The sequence below is a fragment of the Impatiens glandulifera genome, chromosome 1 (genome assembly GCF_907164915.1).
Source record: "Impatiens glandulifera chromosome 1, dImpGla2.1, whole genome shotgun sequence".
NCBI classification, from domain to species: domain Eukaryota; kingdom Viridiplantae; phylum Streptophyta; class Magnoliopsida; order Ericales; family Balsaminaceae; genus Impatiens; species Impatiens glandulifera.
The window spans coordinates 61,684,904-61,705,528 of NC_061862.1; the positions used below are offsets into that span (position 1 = coordinate 61,684,904).

The 20,625-nt window shown below is 31.9% G+C and overlaps 1 protein-coding gene across 1 annotated transcript; it reads left to right on the forward strand.

Annotated features, from left to right (window-relative positions):
- The first annotated feature begins 1,000 nt into the window (after window positions 1-1,000).
- LOC124917347 (ATP-dependent DNA helicase At3g02060, chloroplastic) lies at window positions 1,001-11,247 on the forward strand. Its single transcript, XM_047457802.1, has 14 exons — window positions 1,001-1,873; window positions 2,453-2,678; window positions 3,007-3,252; window positions 4,066-4,200; window positions 4,351-4,475; window positions 5,085-5,224; window positions 5,343-5,413; window positions 6,628-6,789; window positions 7,566-7,652; window positions 7,739-7,912; window positions 8,807-8,851; window positions 9,594-9,950; window positions 10,659-10,912; window positions 10,998-11,247. The coding sequence occupies exons 1-13, from the start codon at window positions 1,155-1,157 to the stop codon at window positions 10,758-10,760; spliced, it is 2,589 nt and encodes an 862-aa protein (XP_047313758.1). The 5' UTR covers window positions 1,001-1,154; the 3' UTR covers window positions 10,761-10,912; window positions 10,998-11,247.
- Window positions 11,248-20,625: the final 9,378 nt, after the last annotated feature.

Sequence of the window (20,625 nt, forward strand, 5' to 3'; positions counted from 1 at the left end):
AACTAGTCTTAAAATAATAATTTAACATTAAATGAATTTTAATAATTTGGTTAATATTTGAGTCATGTAATGGATAAGAGTATAGTAAAATAATATTTGATTTTGTTTAATCCAAATTGAACAAGGCCCTAACAATAATTAGGAATATATTAGGTCCATTCATTTTTAACGTTAAATAAAAGGGATATATATATATATATATTTATTTTTTTTATTTTTTTTTTATTTTTGAGTAAAGGTGAAAAAATTTGAAGAAATTGAACCGTTAAATTTTCACATGGAATTCACATATAAATTTTTTAATTCAATGACATGCAAAATGTCCATAATCAAAACTATTTTTTATTTATACAAATAAAAAACGCTCAAACATGTTAATTAAGTAACATGAAGCCATTAGCATTGAACGTTGAGATAGTACTTGTTTTAAGGTCATAGGTGTGCTTTTGATTAAAAAAACAATGTTAACAAACTATTAATTAAATGTGCTTATCATTACCCTTTAAAAAAAGCCGTTACAACGTTTTTCTCAATTGTTTAATTAGTTTTTAAAATAATAGATTGTTTCAGGATCAAAAAATAATTTGATTATTAATTTGCTTTATTAAAAGTTAACATTATCTTGAATAATAATTTAGATATAAAATGATTGCACATCAATTTCTGTTATGAGTTTTGTAATGCAAAACAAATATAAAATTAATTTTTAGATGATTATCTATATTATTTTCTAAATATTCTTATCAAGTTTAATCAATATAAATATTTTTTAGATCATATGATATGGATAGTAATAACAAATAAAGTCAATAAATATCACTTTAAAACAATTCATTTAAACGGTTAATATTCAACTTTATTAATACATTGAGATAACTTATGTCATTAAATTCTAATTAAGAACTAAATATGCACGAAAAAAAAACACAAAATGAACTTAAATTGACTAAAGAAGGAACATCAACTTATATAAGTAGAGAGAGAAAAATGCCGACAGTAAAATATCATATCTATTGTCCACATATTATCAGAAAGAGGATGAACAAGAAGAGTCTCAGGCGGTAAAGCTCAACTTTCTCTCTAAAATTGGGAAGAATTCCATCAATGGTGAGGTCTTAAGGAAGGTAGACGACGATTCTATTGCTTAGTTAGCCATGGTTGTTCCTGAGCCCCTTATCTATTCCTCTGCATCGACTTGTATTTCAAGAGCTTCTTACATCTCCACCAATCCCTGCGCAAATTTTCTCCCATCCCGCTCCCCCCATTTTACTTCATGGACGCTCTTTTCACTTCCACAGCACCGTCGACGGCGCCCAAAGAGTTTCCTTGCTTTCTATACCCAACTTGGTCTTACAGATTCTGCTTCCTCTTCGACATTGACACCCCTAGCCGCTACAGGTACTACCAACAAACCCACCAAGCTGTCTTCCCGAGGAGGAGGAGGAAGAAGGGTAAAGTCAGATATTGAGCTCGATTCTATATCCGTTCTTAACGAGAGGATACTTCGCGATCAATCACGACGCCAGAGAGATGATGGGTCTTCCAAGTCCCTTTTGGATGCAGATGAAGCTGAGAGGTATATTCAGCTCGTGAGGAAGCAACAACAAAAGGGATTGCACAAACTGAAGCAGAGTAGAGGAGACCAAAGTAATGGCGATGGAAGTAGTTTCAGCTATAAGGTTGACCCGTATACACTTCATGCTGGGGATTATGTTGTGCATAAGAAGGTTGGCATTGGGCGTTTTGTTGGTATTAAGTTTGACAACTCCAAAAACTCCACAGAGCCTATTGAATATGTCTTCATTGAGTATGCAGATGGAATGGCCAAGCTCCCTCTTAAGCAAGCTTGTCGTCTTCTCTATCGATATAATCTGTAAGTAAACCTTCATTCATTGAATGTCGTATTGATTGTTGAAAACCAAACCATTACACAAAAAGAATGCTCTAAAAATCCTAAATCAAAGGAGTTGAGGACATTATTAGGGTCAGATGTAGTGATTCGTTTGGACATAAATCTTGATTGTAACTTAATCTCTATCAATGCAATCTCTATTTAGTTTCTCATATTTTATGACTTCATTTTCTCTGGCTTCTCTTTTTGTCATCTAATGAACCAACCTCAAACATTTGTACATATTTGGCAGCAAATCAGTGTCTGGGTGTGACTGAGGTGAAAACTTCAATTTCTTGGATATGGATAAATACATATTTTTTTGTTTGGAAAAGTCTTCTCCACCAAATAGACCAGAGTCCACATGCATTCTATATTTTCCAGCTTCAAAAATGTTACATTACTGGTGTTCAATATTTGAAACAAAATTTAACCGACTATATCTATGATTTTAATTTTCATCATAAGCCTGCTTCTATGGAGAGAGGAAATTCTCAACTTCAACGGCATGATATTTGTGGCTGAAATGTATTTATTTGATATTTAATCTCTTCTTCTCAGTCCGAATGAAAGTAAGAAGCCACAAACCTTGAGCAAATTAAATGACACTACTGCATGGGAGCGCAGAAGGATAAAAGGTAAGATTGCAGTTCAAAAAATGGTTGTTGACCTTATGGAGTTGTATCTACATCGGCTAAAACTAAAAAGGCCTCCATACCCAAAGAGTCTTGCCATGGATGAATTTGCAGCTCAGTTTCCATATAAACCCACTCCAGATCAAATGCAGGTAAAAATACATATGTTATGCATTTGCATTATGGGTGTTGTTTTTAACTCATGGTAATCTTTCTTTCACACATATTCATCATATTTGCACTAATAGAATCTGATGGTTGTCTTAGGCCTTCTTTAATGAAGGGTTACCCTTATCCCCTCGTCAACCAAATTATTTAAATCATCAACTAAAATACCCTTAATTTATAACATTCTAAAATATTAAATACAATGATGTTTTGGTCATTTAACCCAAATACTCGACTTTTTCATCAAACAAGGTTTATTTCACAAAAAAAACTACATCAAGCTACCTCTTAGATTTTGGGTGGTTGTGACAGGCTTTTACAGATGTTCACAAAGATTTGACTGAAAGAGAAGCTCCAATGGACAGATTAGTTTGTGGAGATGTTGGTTTTGGTAAAACTGAAGTTGCATTACGTGCTATTTTCTGTGCTGTCTCAGCTGGAAAGCAAGCTATGGTGTTAGCACCAACGATCGTTCTAGCCAAGCAACATTATGATGTAGTAAGAGAGCGGTTTTCCAATCACCCTTCCATTAAGATTGGACTCTTGAGCAGGTTCCAGGTATGCTAAGCATTTGGGGTGTCTTAGCTAAGTTAAATTTATATGTTTATATGATCTCCACACTTGGGATAATTAGTTCGGTAGCTGAGGTAGTACAAGATCTTGTTTTCTTTTTTAAAGAAAATTTCATTAAAACTTGCAGAAAATGCAAAGTTCACATCATCACAAGAATTAGTACAACCAGTGAAGCTTATGATCTCAAATGACTAAAAATTTAGTTTTACTTTTGCATAAACTTAGAGCTTGTTTGATGTGGATTATTTGGATTTAATCCAATCAATCACTTCTTCTATTAAATCAATCAAAATAATCAACTCAAATACCAAAATATCCACACTTTATTCTTTACAATATTTAAATAATAAATGCAAAGGATACTTTTAGTCATTTAACCCAAATAATCCTCTTTTTTATCAAACTTTTTTTTTTCCAAAAAAAGAGAGTTATTTTTGAAAAAAAACCATCAAGCAAGCCCTTAAAATGCTGTTCCAATGATTGGTGGTTCTCACCTCTAGATCTCATTTAACATCTGATTCTGCTTCCAATCTAAAATCAGAAACTAACAAACTAGATATATTTTTCTGGTTTTAATATGTTGTAAAACGAAATTATAAAATATAACTGAATATTGAATCAAAGAACTGAGAATCAGGGATAAAAAGATATCAAATATTGTATATTTTCTTCTACCTAGCTCACTAGGGAGGTTGAGACAAGGGAGCAGGAGTTGGGACGTGGCATACACTTCTTTCCACTTGTAGACAATATATATGTATATATATACTGATACATGATTCTTCTTTTTATATGCAGACCAAAGCAGAAAAGGAGGAGTATATTTCCATGATTAAAGATGGCAACCTTGATATTATTGTTGGGACTCACTCACTCTTGGGCAGCCGTGTTGTTTACAGTAATCTGGGACTTCTTGTTGTTGATGAAGAGCAGGTTTGCTTCTTTTTTTTTTATTGTATATCATACTCAATCTCATCTTATAATTGTTTACAGAAAACAAAAATTATAATAGTTTCCAAATGGGGTGTAATCCTCTGTTTTAAATTGATTCTTGACCTACATTTGGATGATTCCTTCTGGCAGAGGTTTGGTGTCAAACAGAAGGAGAGGATTGCTTCCTTTAAAACTTCTGTAGATGTTCTCACGCTGTCTGCAACACCTATACCAAGAACCCTTTATTTAGCTTTGACTGGGTTTCGAGATGCAAGGTATTACATGTTCTTGTAAAAATGCTCCACAACTGAACATTGAGTTATCTGATATATGTTACAAAATTGTTCTTTTAAGTTTGATTGTTGAGTAGCAAAATCATATTTATCCTCTATTGGGTGATAACATGCTCCAGCTGGTGCAAGAGTTTTTTTTTTATTTGCTTCTAGTATCGAACAATAGGCTAAATTGGCCCTACAAAATCTGATATATGGCCTTATTTGGAAACACTTATCTAATTTGTTTCCAAATGCAGAAACAAAATAAAATTTTGAATCCGTGTCTAACTAAATTTTGTTTCCAAACGTTTTGTATCCGGAATCAGATCCTTTTCCAGATATACAAACAATAAGTGTTTCCAAAGGATACCCAAAGCTGTGTTTGTCATTGTCTAATAAAGAGTTAATGATATTAGTGTTTACATGCTTTATGGACTGGAAGATTTTCCTGTTTCAAGTCATATTAAGGGTATTTTCCTATGTTGCGTGATTATACTTTGATCAATTTAGTTTCAGTTTTATCTGAACTTTCTCGAAGTTCTATTTCTTTTGTATTTTATGCTAATAGATATAATTTATTTTCCTTTTCTTCTTTCTTTCATGGCCAAGTCTAATTATGACACCACCTCCTGAGAGGGTTCCTATTAGAACACATCTGTCTGTTCATAGCAAAGAAAATGTCTTATCAGCGATCGGATATGAGCTCAACCGTGGAGGACAGGTCTTCTATGTTTTACCTAGAATAAAAGGTAAACACAGCTAATCACATAGGGGGCAATGTGTTAATGGAATAGTCTCCAGGGTTACATTTTATTGTTGCATTCTTATTCTTTCTTCCCATGGTTTATGTGTTTACCACATCTACAGGACTTGAAGAAGTGATGGATTTTCTTGAACAATCATTTCCAGATGTTGAAATTGCAATAGCTCATGGGAAGGTTAATTCTTGTGACTTATTGTATATAGTTTATGGTTAATATTCTACTGTCATATGTAAGTTATATGCATCGGGTTGTTTTTCCTGTATGGTTATGTCATACAACTATACAAGCTTAAATATTATTTTTGGTTTACGAGACTCTTGTATAGCTATCTTGTCAAGCATTGCAACCCGATATGCAAATTAGGTTGATACATTTGTATATACTGTCTTATGATATTGTTAAACTTATTTAAATGTGCCCCTTCCTCAAAGTTATTGTGAAGCCATATTTGGACATAAGAAAAAGATTTATGGATAAAAATTCTATGTGGCATTTATGACTCATTAGTAGATTGAACGGGAGCTCCATCATGATAGCTCATGGTTGGCCCATTTATCCCCTATTTCCATTTTAGAATTTAAATATACATATGTTATGCAATTTCTAACTTCTAAATATTCATAATTTATAATTAATGTCTTTGTAATTGTAAGTTATATCAATGTACAGAATTTAATAATAACTTACAATTACAAAGACATTAATTATAAATTATGAATATTTAGAAGTTAGAAATTGCAAAACAAATGTATATTAAGTTATGTTTAATTCAAATATAACTCTTTAAGTTATTATATATACTCCATGTGGCACATTTTATGGGATCTTTAAGGTTTTGGGCGAGTTTTAGAGAATGTTTGTATGCAATTTAGGAGCCTTAAAATAAAAAAAAATACGGAAAGAGTAAAGTAAGTAATGATTATAATGATGTTGATTGATATTTGGTTTGATGAGACAAAAATAACTGTAGATGAGGGTAATTTGGGGACTGTGTTGTTCAAATGTAAATGAATTGACCCAAAAGAACATATTATTTAGAATTTGTTTACTAAAATTAAAGATCCCGGACGAAGGGAGTATATGGTTGTGTTTAATTCATGTGTAACTATTTAGGTATGTTATATATAAAGTTTTGTTTAATTTGAATGTACACATTTTAACTTTTGTATAGGTTAGAAAACTTATAATTACATGTTCTTTCATAAAGTTTATTTAGTGAACTATAAACTATAATATGTAAATCAATTTCTAACAATGACAAATATCAAAGTTGATTAATTTATAAAAAAATCATATGATTATAGTTGAGGACATGGTTATTGTGCATGTAAGGATGGTTATGCCCTCTTCCATTTTCTATTACTTGATTATTTTATCATCTTTGGCAGCAATACTCGAAGCTACTTGAAGGAACCATGGAAAGGTTTGCTTTGGGTGAGATCAAGATTCTTATATGCACTAACATAGTGGAAAGTGGTCTGGATATCCAAAATGCGAACACAATCATAATTCAGGATGTTCAACAGTTTGGACTTGCACAGCTGTATCAGGTCTTATTTTTCTGTCCATTTTCACTTTTCTTGAGTTTAGTATCTGTACCACTAACATAGCTTATGGAAAATTCTCTTCACAGAAAAGGAAATTCAGCCTACCAATATCAGTATTTTGTTTAGCTGTCATTTTTTTGTTCTGTGTATTTATTTATTTTGTTTAGCAGATGAGTTTTCTTCTATATCTTTATTTTACATGCTGTACATTTTTCTTTACTATTTATTTCTGATTTTTACAATTAGTCTGTGGAAAATATTAAGTAAAAGTTAACCAATAAATCCCACAAGGGAGACAACCATTGTAAATCAATTCAACTGCGGATTTAGTGGAAATCAGAATAAATCAGAAAATCCTATCTTATTTGAGTTTATTATATTTATTATCATATTCTTAGATGGAAAGTTGTGTGTATAAATGTCAATACCCAGTTCTCAATTATATATACAGAAAAAAGAAGACCTTTGTCTGTCTCCACTCCTCTCTTGTTCACTTCTGTAATAGGCATTCACTAGAAGCTGCCCCCCTAAAATGGAATTCATTCATTTTATGAGTCAATAAATATTCAACTGGGTTTGGCACCATATGAAGTATCTGAATATTTGGTGGAATTTAATAATTCAGTAGGATAATGATTAGGATCCTTAGCCTTGTTAGGAAATTACATATCAGTAGTTTATGATTCTTTGTGTAATTTGGATGTTAAGAAATAAGCATTGTTTCTTTTATGCATTGCGACTTCTGTAGTTAACACTTTGGAGTAAAATTTTATTCTCAGTTGCGTGGAAGAGTGGGACGAGCTGACAAGGAGGCTCATGCTTATCTGTTTTACCCTGAGAAATCACTTCTTACTGATCAAGCGCTCGTATGATGCCTCTCTTTTCTTCACCACGTAGTTCTTTCTGATGAATTGGTATCGTCCTAGTCTTAACAATTGATAATTCATACTAGGAAAGGCTCGCAGCTCTTGAAGAATGTCACGACCTTGGTCAAGGATTCCAACTTGCAGAAAGAGATATGGCCATTAGGGGATTTGGCAATATTTTTGGTGAGCAACAAACAGGGGATGTTGGAAATGTAGGCATAGATCTCTTCTTTGAAATGCTTTTCGAGAGCTTGTCAAAGGTGCGATTCCTTATGGTTTCATCTTTTGTGAAGATTGATATGTGGAAGTTGTTACCTAATTCATTTCTTTGCATGCTTGTGATATGGAGAGAATCCAAACTCTTTTACAAGTTTTCACATATTTTTCGCACCACTATGAATACTCTATTCCATATATTATTATTTTTTTGCCAAACTATTACATGTATTTATACTACTTATTAGTAATTTTCTTGATTCTCTTGGACTTGTCCCATACGTAGCTCAATTAAAATTTTCAGCCTACTATATTAACTAAAAAACCCTAACTATATATCATTTTATTTCTTGTCTCTTGCTTTGAGTCTCCACATTCTGCTTCTGAATCTGTCTTATTTTTTTACTCTTTTAGATTCTTATTCATTGTGTTGCATTGCATGGTTTCTTAAGTCATTCTCATGAAACCCCAAGTGTATATGAATTGGACCAACCAACAATAATAGCATTTTAACACCTAACCCCGGACAATTTGAATATCATTACACGAATGCGAAAGCTTGGAGAAAATAGGATTAATAATTGGTTCAAAAATTTTGAGCCTAGGCTTCCTGGACCAATGTTTTTTTGAAAGGGGAATGGGTCAACAATAATTTCATGCTCATACTATCCAATGTGTGTCAACTGTCGAGGAATGGAACGTTTTTCTGTGTACAAACAGGTTATGGCTATTAAATTTTTCAGCTCCCACTGTATACCCCCTATTACCCATTCGAATATAAGAATTTACAATTTCAGTCGTTGAGATGTTAGAGTTCTACAGTCTCAGCTAATTTCACTTTACCATCTTCTGAATAATGAAAGGTATAATCTGGTCATTAATGCATTGTAGTTTTTTCTGACTTTTGTGGTTCTTCTCTTTTTCTTGCTGAAATTCAGGTTGAAGAACATCGGATTATTTCTGTTCCTTATGAATCAGTTCAGGTATTTGCTATGATCTGGAACTACATAGTAGGGACAAATTGAGTTATCATTTATACATTCCTTCCTAATAACATAATTTACATGTATTTCTTATTGGTTAACATATTTAGCAGTATTTTTTATATATATAGCCAGTTGCATTAACCTCAGTCTTTTTTAAAAATGAACTATCAATCTGCATAAAGTTATTCGTATTGTGTATTGTTACAAAAAAACATGATCATGATTCGAAAAAATAAATGTTATGCTTATCAAAAATCAAAATTCTACACCAAATGAAACAAAAAACTACACTATAATTTGTATCATGATCTAAAAAATAATTTGTATACCAAACGAAGCAACAAAAGTCACACTATAACCTGGATCACCCAAAAAATAGATTATGATCAAGAAAGTCATACAATACAACAACAACAAAAAATCACTTTCAATTTTAACTTTAGTGACCTTTTAATGAGATCGTGATTGTGATAGAGATAGTGCAAATTCTATTAGCTTCTTTACTCAAGTCAAATCTTATTCTATCAGTCATGTTCTTGCCACTTAGTGATTATGCTTATAATCATTGAAGATCATATGATAACATGAAATACCATTCACTGTAAACTTCTTAAAGAATCAGAATTAGTTTTTTTTCTCTCATTCATTATGATCATTTAGTTTTAGTAATTTGTTGCCACTAAGTGTCATGAAGGATAAAAAAACTAGCATTGGTTGATTTAATTTCCCATTTTTCCAGGTTGATTTGAACATACACCCTCATCTCTCTTCAGACTACATAAACTATTTGGAAAATCCCATGGAGATAATTAATGAAGCAGAAAAGGCTGCAATAAAGGATATGTGGAGTTTGGTACAATTCACCGAGAACTTCCGTAGTCAATATGGAAAAGAACCATATGCCATGGAAATTTTGTTGAAAAAACTTTATGTGAGACGCATGGCTGCAGATCTAGGAATTACCGAGATATATACTGCTGGCAAGATGGTTGGTATGAAAACGAATATGAGTAAACAGGTATTCAAACTGATAATAGACTCGATGACATCTGAGTTACACAAGACTTCTTTGCACTTTGAGGAAGGTCAAATCAAGGTAACTTCACGAGTTTTGTCCCATATTTCAAAACATTTTCTACATTATGGCCTTGTTTGATGTGGGTTATTTAAGGCTTTGATCGATCTGGGTTATTTCAAATTAATCTCAATTAACCCAATATCACTAAATCAGATGTGGGTTATTTAAGGTTTCTTTATATATGTCTTTTTACCCAAACAACCCCATATAACCAAAGTAGATTCTTTTGAAATAACCATCTAAATAACCCAAGATCAAACAGGCTCAGGGATTATTTTCAAATAACCCACTAATCAATCAATGACATCATTCAAATCATCAACCAAAATATCATTTATTTAAAAATAAAAATGCATTTATATATTTATACCTCTAATGTCTTTTTACTCAAATAACTTGATTTTCAGTAACCTACATCAAACAAGGTTATTTAGCGCTTGTTTGATGTGGGGTTATTTGAAAAAAAAAATATAAGTTGTGATATCAAAATCTTGTCCGATGAAAAAGTAGGTTTAAAAAAACATTTAAGGGTATTTCAGTAATTTAATTGATGAATTTATTGATTTAATGGTTGAAAGGATAGGTGATGTAGTAAATGTTTTTTTAAAATATCCCAAGATCAAACAAGCTCTTAGAAATAACTACTTGGTTATTCAAATAACCCTAGATCAAACAAGGCCTATGAATGATCTTCTTATCTGACAAAGTTCTTATCTTTTTTTCTAGGCATATCTTCTTCTTGAACTTCCCAGAGAACAGTTGCTGAATTGGATCTTCCAGTGCATGGTAGAACTACATGCTACACTACCAGCACTTATAAAGTATTAAATCCATAGATATATAGCAAGCGATCTACTTACACTTCAGTTGGTCGACATTTTTCAATAGCAACGCCAACAAGATTTTGTGTGCTTATTATCATGGGAAAAGTTTCCTTGGTGCTGTTGTATTGGCTGCAGTACTGAATGTTTAGTTGACAGGTACATACATAATACATGAACCGATTTACTTTTGTGAATATACTTTATTTTCGGCATTTCTGACTAGTGTTTCTTCTCTTCATAGGATTGTACCTAAATGAGAGAGTGCTTACTCATGAAGATGAGAACTGAAAAAAAAAAACTCATGGTACACATACATATGGCTCAATGGGGTCTAATATTTTGAAGTTTAGAATATTTAAGACATTTTTCTTCAATTTGTTAAATTCTATGAAACAGTTGCTGTATTTTTGGCCTTTTTTTTGCTGGATGGTATGTTGTAAGTAAAGAGTTGCAGAATAGGATGTACTACATACAGTTAATGTTCTTAATTTAAAATTCTATGTCGGTTATTGTTAAGAAAATTGAACTAGGTGTTTTTGATTCTTATTATTATTCTAGGAGATTAAGATAACCTCACCTTGGTAAAAAAGACAGAAAGTTGGTGTTTAATGTTATTGGGAGGACAATAAACTAACCATGGAATGAGGTTATATGATTAAGGTTGATATTATAGATAATTTAACATTTTTTATTAATTAATTTTTACTAATAATGAGAAAAAATCTCTAAAAAAAAATTTTGAGGTCAAAATAAAGAAAAAGTTCTTACAAATTAAGGAAAATTAAATATAACACTAATTTAAGGGAAATGATATAGGAAATGAATAGGGAGAACAAACGAGACAACGAATTCATCTGGCATGCCACATAGGAAAAAAAAAAAAAAATACAGCTTCTCTCTAGTAAACCTTCAATTAATTTCCCGCTCATTATCAAACAAAACCTTCCTTCTTCTTTTTCTGTTTTCTTCACCCTCGGCACGCCGTTTAGTTTCTTCTCCTTCCGTTCTTTAGATTCGTCTTCATCCTCTCTGTTTAGTTTCTTGTTGTTCTTTTGTTCGTTTGAAAAGATCACTACTTCTGGAGATTTGCGTTTTGTCCGTTTAGCTTCTTCTTCTAATAGCAGATCTTCTCTACTATCCTAATTTACTTTTTTCTTTGTTTTTTTCTTTGTTTGTTTCAATGTCTTCTGTTTGTTTCAAGATATTCACATTTTCTGTTGTTTTGTGATTGTTACGTGTAGGAACTAATAGCCGGGGACATAAATAGGTATATCTTTTTGTTATTTATGTAGCTAGACTGTTAATATTCTATTGTTTTCAAGAACATGTATAAAACTGTTAATATTTTTGTTAGCTTGTGATGTCCTCTTTTTGTTTTATATTGTCCCGTGTCTTAAACTATGATGTCATGTTTCTTCAACTATGTTGTCCTGTATTTTTATATCTTGTTGTCATGTGCTGTAAATATTTAAGTTGCTCGAAATGTTAATATTTTGTTGTCATTTGTATTATTGTAATACATTGTTCCGTGTTTTAAACTATATTTTCATGTGTTTTATCCAATATGTTGTCTTGTATTACTATAATATGTTGTTCATGTGTTGTCATGTATTCTTTGTGCTGATTTCCATGTTTTGTATTCTTATGTAGCCTTATGGATGAACCATCATCACCATGTACCGAAGACAAATTTCCCAAATCACTACTTCCGGAGATCTGCGTTTTGTCCGTTTAGCTTTTTCTTCTAATGGTATATCTTCTCTGCCATCCTAGTCTATTTTTTTCTTTTTTTTCTTTGTTTGTTTCAATGTCTTCTGTTTGTTTCAAGATATTCACATTTTTCTGTTGTTTTGTGATTGTTACGTGTAGGAACCAACAACCGGGGACATAAATATGTATATCTTTTTGTTATTTATGTAGCTAGACTGTTAATATTCTGTTGTTTTCAAGAACATGTGTAAAACTGTTAATATTTTTGTTGGCTTGTGTTGTCCTCTTTTTGTTCTATATTGTCCCGTGTCTTAAACTATGTTGTCTTGTATTTTTATACGTTGTTGTCATGTGTTGTAAATATTTAAGTTGCTCGAAATGTTAATATTTTGTTGTCATTTGTATTATTATAATACGTTGTTCCGTGTTTTAAACTATATTTTCATGCGTTTTATCCAATATGTTGTCCTGTATTACTATAATATGTTGTTCATGTGTTGTCATGTATTCTTTGTGTTGATTTCTATTTTTTGTATTCTTATGTAGCTTTATGGATGAACCATCCTCACCATGTACCGAAGACAAAATTAACAAGGTTGGGATGACGTTTGTTTCTGAAAATGACCTTCGAGAATTTTATAGATTGTATGCCAATCAATGAGTTTTGGAGTCAGAAAGTTGGGAACGAAGAAAGGACCAGATGGCAAACAAAATTTTTTCTATGTTGGATGTGCAAAGAGTGGTTCATTTTTTTAGGATACTACCGCAACAAGTAATCATTCTCCAATATCAACGCAAGAGCAATGGAATCAACACTTCACCACTCATCCAGTCTCGACTCAATTATCATTTACAACATTATTGTCGAGTCAATTACATCATGTATCTGATAATATGTTTCCCAAAGATAACTCATGTGGGGACAACATCAGAAGATAACTTTGTTTAATAATATGTTTTCCAAAGATACCTTTGTTTTGGATAATATATTTCCCGTTTTAATTGTTTTTTAACTTCAATTTAATTGAAAAATAAAACGATTACATAAATGTTATATTCATTACTTTATGAATGAAATTTAATAAATCATTACATTACATTTAGAAAGCAAAGAAAAAACCAGGTTTTAGAAATAATGTTAGTGTCGAAAATTATGTCGTCCTGTGTTCAATACTATGTTGTCCCGTGTCTTATACCATGTTGTCCTTTATTTTATAATATGTTGTCCTGTGTTTATTATTATGTTGTCCTGAGTACATAAATATTATATTTTTACAACAAGTAAATGTTAAGTATGATTTGTTGTTTCACATTAAAACGTTAAGTACAAACTGCTTCTTCATAACAAGTAATGTTTTAATTCTACTCACATGAAACCATTACATTAATGTTTCGGATAATTTGGTTTCATACAACTTTCTGGTCTTGTATGTTAAGTTCATCCGATAATTGTTAGACTCGGGTTGTATTGTTTTTGATGGAGTTGTGGTCTTGGATTTAGAAGCAGCCTTCGCAAGCACTATTAGGGGGTTAGAGCGAGTAACATTCTTCTTGGTAATCTTCCTGTTATATACCACCCCACTAAATTCTCTGCAAAATAAAAAAGAAGACACTATTATTGTAATTGATAGGACAACATAACTAAACACACAAGACAACATAACTAAAAACACATGACAAATAGTCTAACACACAATACAACATAATATTAACAGTTTAAACTTAATATTTATCAACATGGGACAACACAGTATATAAAACAGTACAACAACGATAAGTTCCTATTACCTTTCATCTCTATCTGAAGATTTCCTTTTATCTAAAGTCTTATTGTTCTTCTCTGTCATTGTTGACATACTTACTATAACAATAACCAAATGCTAATTAGTAACAAAACATTTTATAGATAGAGAAGAAGAAGAAGTTGAATAACGTTTCAAGAAGAAGAAGTTGATTAACGTTTGAAGAAGAAGTTGAATAAAAGAAGTAGATGAGCGGATACCGTTTGAAGAGCAACAAATACTTAGGATTAGTGTTTGAGCGGATTCCGTTTGAAAATCATCGGATACTTATGATTAGGGTTTGAGTGGATTTTGTTTGAATAACAGTAGATACTTAGGGTTAGGGTTTGAGCAGAGATAGATTGAAGAGAGGGAGGGTTTTAGCGGAGATGAGAGACAGTTTGAGCTTTGAGCGGAGATGAGAGGCCGTTGCCGTTTGAGCTTTGAGAGGAGATAAATTGAAGAGAGAGAAAGTTTTAGAGGAAATGAGAGAGTTTGAAATGAGGGGGAATTATCCTATGTGAAAAAAAAGCAAAAAAAAAATTATTTTTTAACCTACGTGTCCTTCCACTAAGATTTGCTGAGAATTCGTTCCCCCAACTTCGTTTCCCGTATCACATCTCATAATTTAAATATGGGTAACGAAGATGAATACGAGTCACCCTTCTAGTCTAATAGTCCCTTGTAATTACCATGATTTGGAAAATTTTCTTTCCTTGAGTCCAGGCATTTTCTATCGTATATCGAGGGGATCTCGAGGGGATCTTGTTCTCATTCTAGTCCCCTTCGCGAATTAGGAGGCAGTGAAGTTAAATTTAACATAGATTTCAAAACATTTTAATATAGAGAAAATTCAACTTACCAGTTGTCGAATTGTGACATATTTATCTTTCCATGACAGTTTTTTTTGGCAAAGGGAGGTTGTCGATGATTTCGATTACACTCTTTTTCATATTGATGTAAACATTATAAAAGTGACTTTGATATATAATTGGAAAGAAAATTTGCAAAGTCATATTCAGATGATATACATGAGTCGTCTTTAAGTATTCAGATGATATTAAAATATTGGACTTACAAGTTGAGCATGTATCAAGTCTTCCGGTGCTATCTCGAATATTCTCATTTCTTCCTTAACTTGATTAAAAAGAACTCCTAGATTTGCATACATCTCTACAAATCAAATTAACATCACAATAAGACCATTGATTTACAAAAGAAAAGAAACAACCATAAAACATCTTATAGAAACGATTGTCAAAAATGAAATTTTCCTGGCATAATGTTTTTTACTATAATAAGTCATAAGGTGTGCCCATGCATCAATAATACCACTTTTGACATGACATTGACTTTTCATTGAAATAAAATGCCCTACGTTGATCGAGGTATGCTTCATGTCGTATAGCACTTCATTCTTAAAAAGAAAATGAAGAAAATACATTGGTCCATAAAATGTCCCGAAATTTCTTGAATGTCCAGCTCGAGCTCGAGCTATACATTGGCTAGTCTAATATTTTAGTCGAGCTCGAGCTCATAATACTGGCTTGATGTCTTATCGAGCTTTTTCAAGCTTAATAATATATATTTTTTTAATATTAAAACATAAAATCTAAAACAATTTGTTTTCTTTACTCTCTTTTCAAAGTCCATATGTGAGGCCCACAATTCATATTATTATATCTTATGGCCCAAAAGTTAAAAAGAAAACCTTAATTCTCTAATACATCATCATATCTTGTACGACTTTTCATATTCATTATTTTTCTTACTTATTCAATAGAGTTCTTCATTTTTCTTCATATTATCTCTCATTTACTCAATTTCTCTCACTCATTCACAAAGTTTTTTCATTTCTCCATATTATCTCTCATTTATTCAAATGGCGTGCACAAAACAGACCTCGCTAGGAAATCGACTAGAGACAAGGCATTGAGGAAGTAACTAGCGATGAAGGCGACTATAAAATCTTCTCCAGCTATCGGAGGTGTGAAGAAACCTCACAAGTTTCGCCAAGAACAGTTGCTTTGAGAGAGATCCGTAAGTACCAAAAGAGTATGAAGCTTTTGATCTATAAACTTCCATTCCAAAGATTTATTCATGAGATTGCACAAGATTTCAATACAGATTTAAGATTTCAAAGTTCCACCATAGTTGCTCGCTCTCTAGGAGGCGGTTGAGGCTTATTTAGTTAGTTTATTTGAAGACATTAATCTCTATGTCATTCACTCCAAACGGGTGACTATTATGCCTAAAGATATTCAACTTGCGAGACGTATTCGTAGAGAGAGGACTTAGAGACCTTATAGGTGTTTAATGATTATGTATGTTAATAGTCATGTTTTTGTCGATTATCAACTAGTTTCTCTCAATAAACTCCACTAAAAATGTCTATCGTGGCTTTGTTAGATCGATATATTATGTTATTTATTATTGATGATTAAATATTGATTTGGTTTTGTAAGCATGAAAATTTGAGTTACCCTATTTGCAAAATAATAATATTATGTTTAATAATATTGAAATAATATTTTGAATTTTTATATTCAAAATAACTTGAAAAAAGGAATTAAAACCTAATTAATGATTAATTATTGTGATAATTAAACCTTAATTAAGGAAACTTTCCAAAATTCCAAAAATAATTTGAGGATAAAATATTTGTATATATTTTACCCAAATTAGACCAAGGAAGGGGTTAAAAATATTTAATCATGATTTATTCATGATTTATGTTTAATTCATGACTTAAATTAATTAAATAAAATACCCCAAAATTCCCAAATATTCCCCCAAATAAAATATGATCATAATTGTTATTATGAATCTAGAAATAATTTTTTTGAAATTTTTGGTGAAAATGGATTTAAAAGGAATTAAAATTGATTTTTAATAACCTTTTAAATAAAATTAAAATTGCATAATTCTGTGTGTCTGATTTTATGTTCAAACTTTGCAGCAGGATCCTGGACCATCAGATGAGCGCCCAGATCTCATCCGACAGCCCAGAGCGCGCCAGAAATCCAGCTATAGCAGAACCACACGCGCGCGCCCGCACCGGATCAACTAACTGGACAGACTGACCCCATTAGTCAAACAGGCTGACTGTTGACGGAACCAGACGGAACTCGGCGTTCCGTTACTCAAAACGACGTCGTTTTGTTCATCTTCTTCGTTGGGATGCAGGGTCTCCAGATTCGCGATCATCGCCGACGTCAAACCTTCCAGAAGCTCTAACTTCGGCTACAGGCAATCAAATCCGTTGATTTTTTCACCCACGTGATTCCCTCGTCAGCGCCTACGTTTCTCCTTTATCTAGAAGTCTTATCTTCCCCGGGATAAAGCTGCCAGCCGCCGGATAAGATTTTAGGGATAAGAACGCCGACGATCAAAATCAAGTCGAATTGTCCTTCTACAACCGACCTTTCCACCTTATAAATACTCCCCTACCATTCTGTTACCAATCCATCAAACAATAACCAAGAATTACACATCAATTCAATCTGATTGAAGACCTACAGATTCCGACGAAGAACAGTTTTTTTTAAAACTTTCTCCAGCGAGCCAAGTTTCGATCCAGGCTTCTGGATCACTTCAAGCAACTCCCAAGAATGTTTTCCAGCTGTTGGTATGATTCCAGAAGCCTTGAATATTGATTTGTAATTGAAATTATGAATTTCTTCAAAAAAATTTGTTTGATCACTTTGGCCGTGTTTTTATGCTTGATTGTGTGATTTCTTTGTAGAGAATCATTATATATATCATGTGTAAGCTTTTTGTTGAAAGAAAACCGATCAAATCAACTTAGAACAGAATTTTGCAAAAATCAGTTTGAAAATTGGATTTTTTGAAATGTTGTGTTCTTGGTTTAAATCTGGATTTGTTGATCCAGATTGTTGTTATATATGTTTATAAACATGTTTGAATCATTTCAATGCAACTGTAATCAAGTTTTGATTATTTTTGATCAAAATTGAAATTTGAGAAAAAAACTTAAAAATTTGAATTTTAAAACTTTGTGTTCTTGCTTTTAATCTGATTTTGTTGGTTCAATTAGTTGTATTACATGTTTGTATACATGATTAGATGATTTATATGTAATTGTAATCATGTTTTGATCATGTTTGATCAAATTGAAATTTTGGAAAAAAAAAAATTAAAAATCTGGATTTTTGAAATTTCATGTTCTTGCTTCTAAGTTGGATTTGTTGATTCAATTAGTAGCTATACATGATTCTTAACATGTAGGGATGAATTTCAAGTAACTGTTTCACCCTTTTGATCATGTTTGATCAAATTTGGTTTTTTTGAAAAAGTTAGATTTTGATTCAATCTTCAAAAACCATTTTAATGATGTAATGATGTTCTTGTTTTGGTATGGATTAACTACATTCATCATTTCAAAGTTAATGGAACAAAATTTTGGCCTTGAAATTTTGATTTCAATATAACATATAGTAGGAAGTCTATCTTGATATTTTGGGATCTTTTAAATTAGGCCATTTCAAGGCCTGATTTTTGTTCCATTAGCTTTGAAATGATGAATGTAGTTAATCCATATCAAAACAAGAACATCATTACATCATTAAAATGGTTTTTGAAAATTGAATCAAAATCTAATTTTTTTCAAAAAACCAAATTTGATCAAACATGATCAAAAGGGTGAAACAGTTACTTGGAATTCATCCCTACATGTTAAGAATCGTGTATAGCTACTAATTGAATCAACAAATCCAACTTAGAAGCAAGAAAATGAAATTTCAAAAATCCAGATTTTTAACATTTTTTTCCAAAATTTCAATTTGATCAAACATGATTACAGTTACTTATAAATCATCTAATCATGTATACAAACATGTAATACAACTAATTGAACCAACAAAATCAGATTAAAAATAAGAACACAAAATTTAAAATTCAAATTTTTAAGTTTTTTTCTCAAATTTCAATTTTGATCAAACACGATCAAAACTTGATTACAGTTGCATGGAAATGATTCAAACATGTTTATAAACATATATAACAACAATCTTGATCAACAAATTCAGATTTAAACCAAGAACACAACATTTCAAAAAATCTAATTTTCAAACTGATTTTTGCAAAATTCTGTTCTAGGTTGATTTGATCGGTTTTCTTTCAACAAAAAGCTTACACATGATATATATAATGATTCTCTACAAAGAAATCACACAATCAAGCATAAGAACACGAACAAAGTGATCAAACAAGAAATTTTGAAGAAATTCAAAATTTTCAATTACAAATCAATATTCAAGGCTTCTGGAATCATACCAACAACTGGAAAACATTCCTGGGAGTTGCTGGAAGTGATCCAGAAACCTGTATCGAAGCTTGGCTCGCTGGAGAAAGTTTTGAAAAAAACTGTTCTTCGCCGGAATCTGCAGGTCTTCAATCGGATTGAATTGATGTGTAATTCTTGGTTATTGTTTGATGGATTGGTAGCAGAATGGTAGGGGAGTATTTATAGGGTGGAAAGGTCGGTTGTAGAAGGTCAATTCGACTTGATTTTGATCGTCAGCGGTCTTATTCTTAAAATCTTATCCGGTAGCTAGCAGCCTTATCCCGGGGAAGATAAGGCTTCTAGATAATGGGGAAACCTAGGCGCTGACGAGGGGATCACGTGGACAAAAATATCAACGGATTTGATCACCTGTAGCCGAAGTTAGAGCTTCTAGAAGGTTTGACGCCGGCGATGATCGCGAATCCGGCAACCCTGCATCCCAACGAAGAAGATGAACAAAACGACGTCGTTTTGAGTAACGGAACGCCGAGTTCCGTCTGGTTCCGTCAATAGTCAGCCTGTTTGACTAACGAGGTCAGTCTGTCTCGTTCGTTGATCCGGTGCGGGCGCGCGCGTGTGGTTTTGCTACAGCTGGATTTCTGGCGCGCTCTGGGCTGTCGGATGAGATCTGGGCGCTCATCTGATGGTCCAGGATCCTGCTGCAAAGTTTAAACATAAAATCAGCCACACAGGATTATGCAATTTTAATTTTATTTAAAAGGTTATTAAAAATCGAATTTAATTCTTTTCAAATCCATTTTTTCACCAAAAATTTCACAAAAATTATTTCTAGATTCATAATAACAATTATGATCATATTTTATTTTTTGGGAATTTTGGGTTATTTTATTTAATTGGTTTAAGTCATAAATTAAACATAAATCATGAATAAATCATAATTAAATATTTTTAACCCCTTCCTTGGTCTAATTTGGGTAAAATATATACAAATATTTTATCCTCAAATTATTTTTGGAATTTTGGAAAGTTTCCTTAATTAAGGTTTAGTTATCACAATAATTAATCCTTAATTATGTTTTAAAATCCTTCTTTCAAGTTATTTTGAATATAAA

Excerpts from the sequence above, each read along its gene's own strand:
- LOC124917347 (XM_047457802.1), top strand. The coding sequence starts at position 1,155 with ATGGTTGTTCCTGAGCCCCTTATCTATTCCTCTGCATCGACTTGTATT. Across the intron at positions 2,679-3,006 it reads CCACTCCAGATCAAATGCAG|GCTTTTACAGATGTTCACAA; the intron begins GTAAAAATACAT and ends TGGTTGTGACAG. Across the intron at positions 5,225-5,342 it reads TGTTTTACCTAGAATAAAAG|GACTTGAAGAAGTGATGGAT; the intron begins GTAAACACAGCT and ends CCACATCTACAG.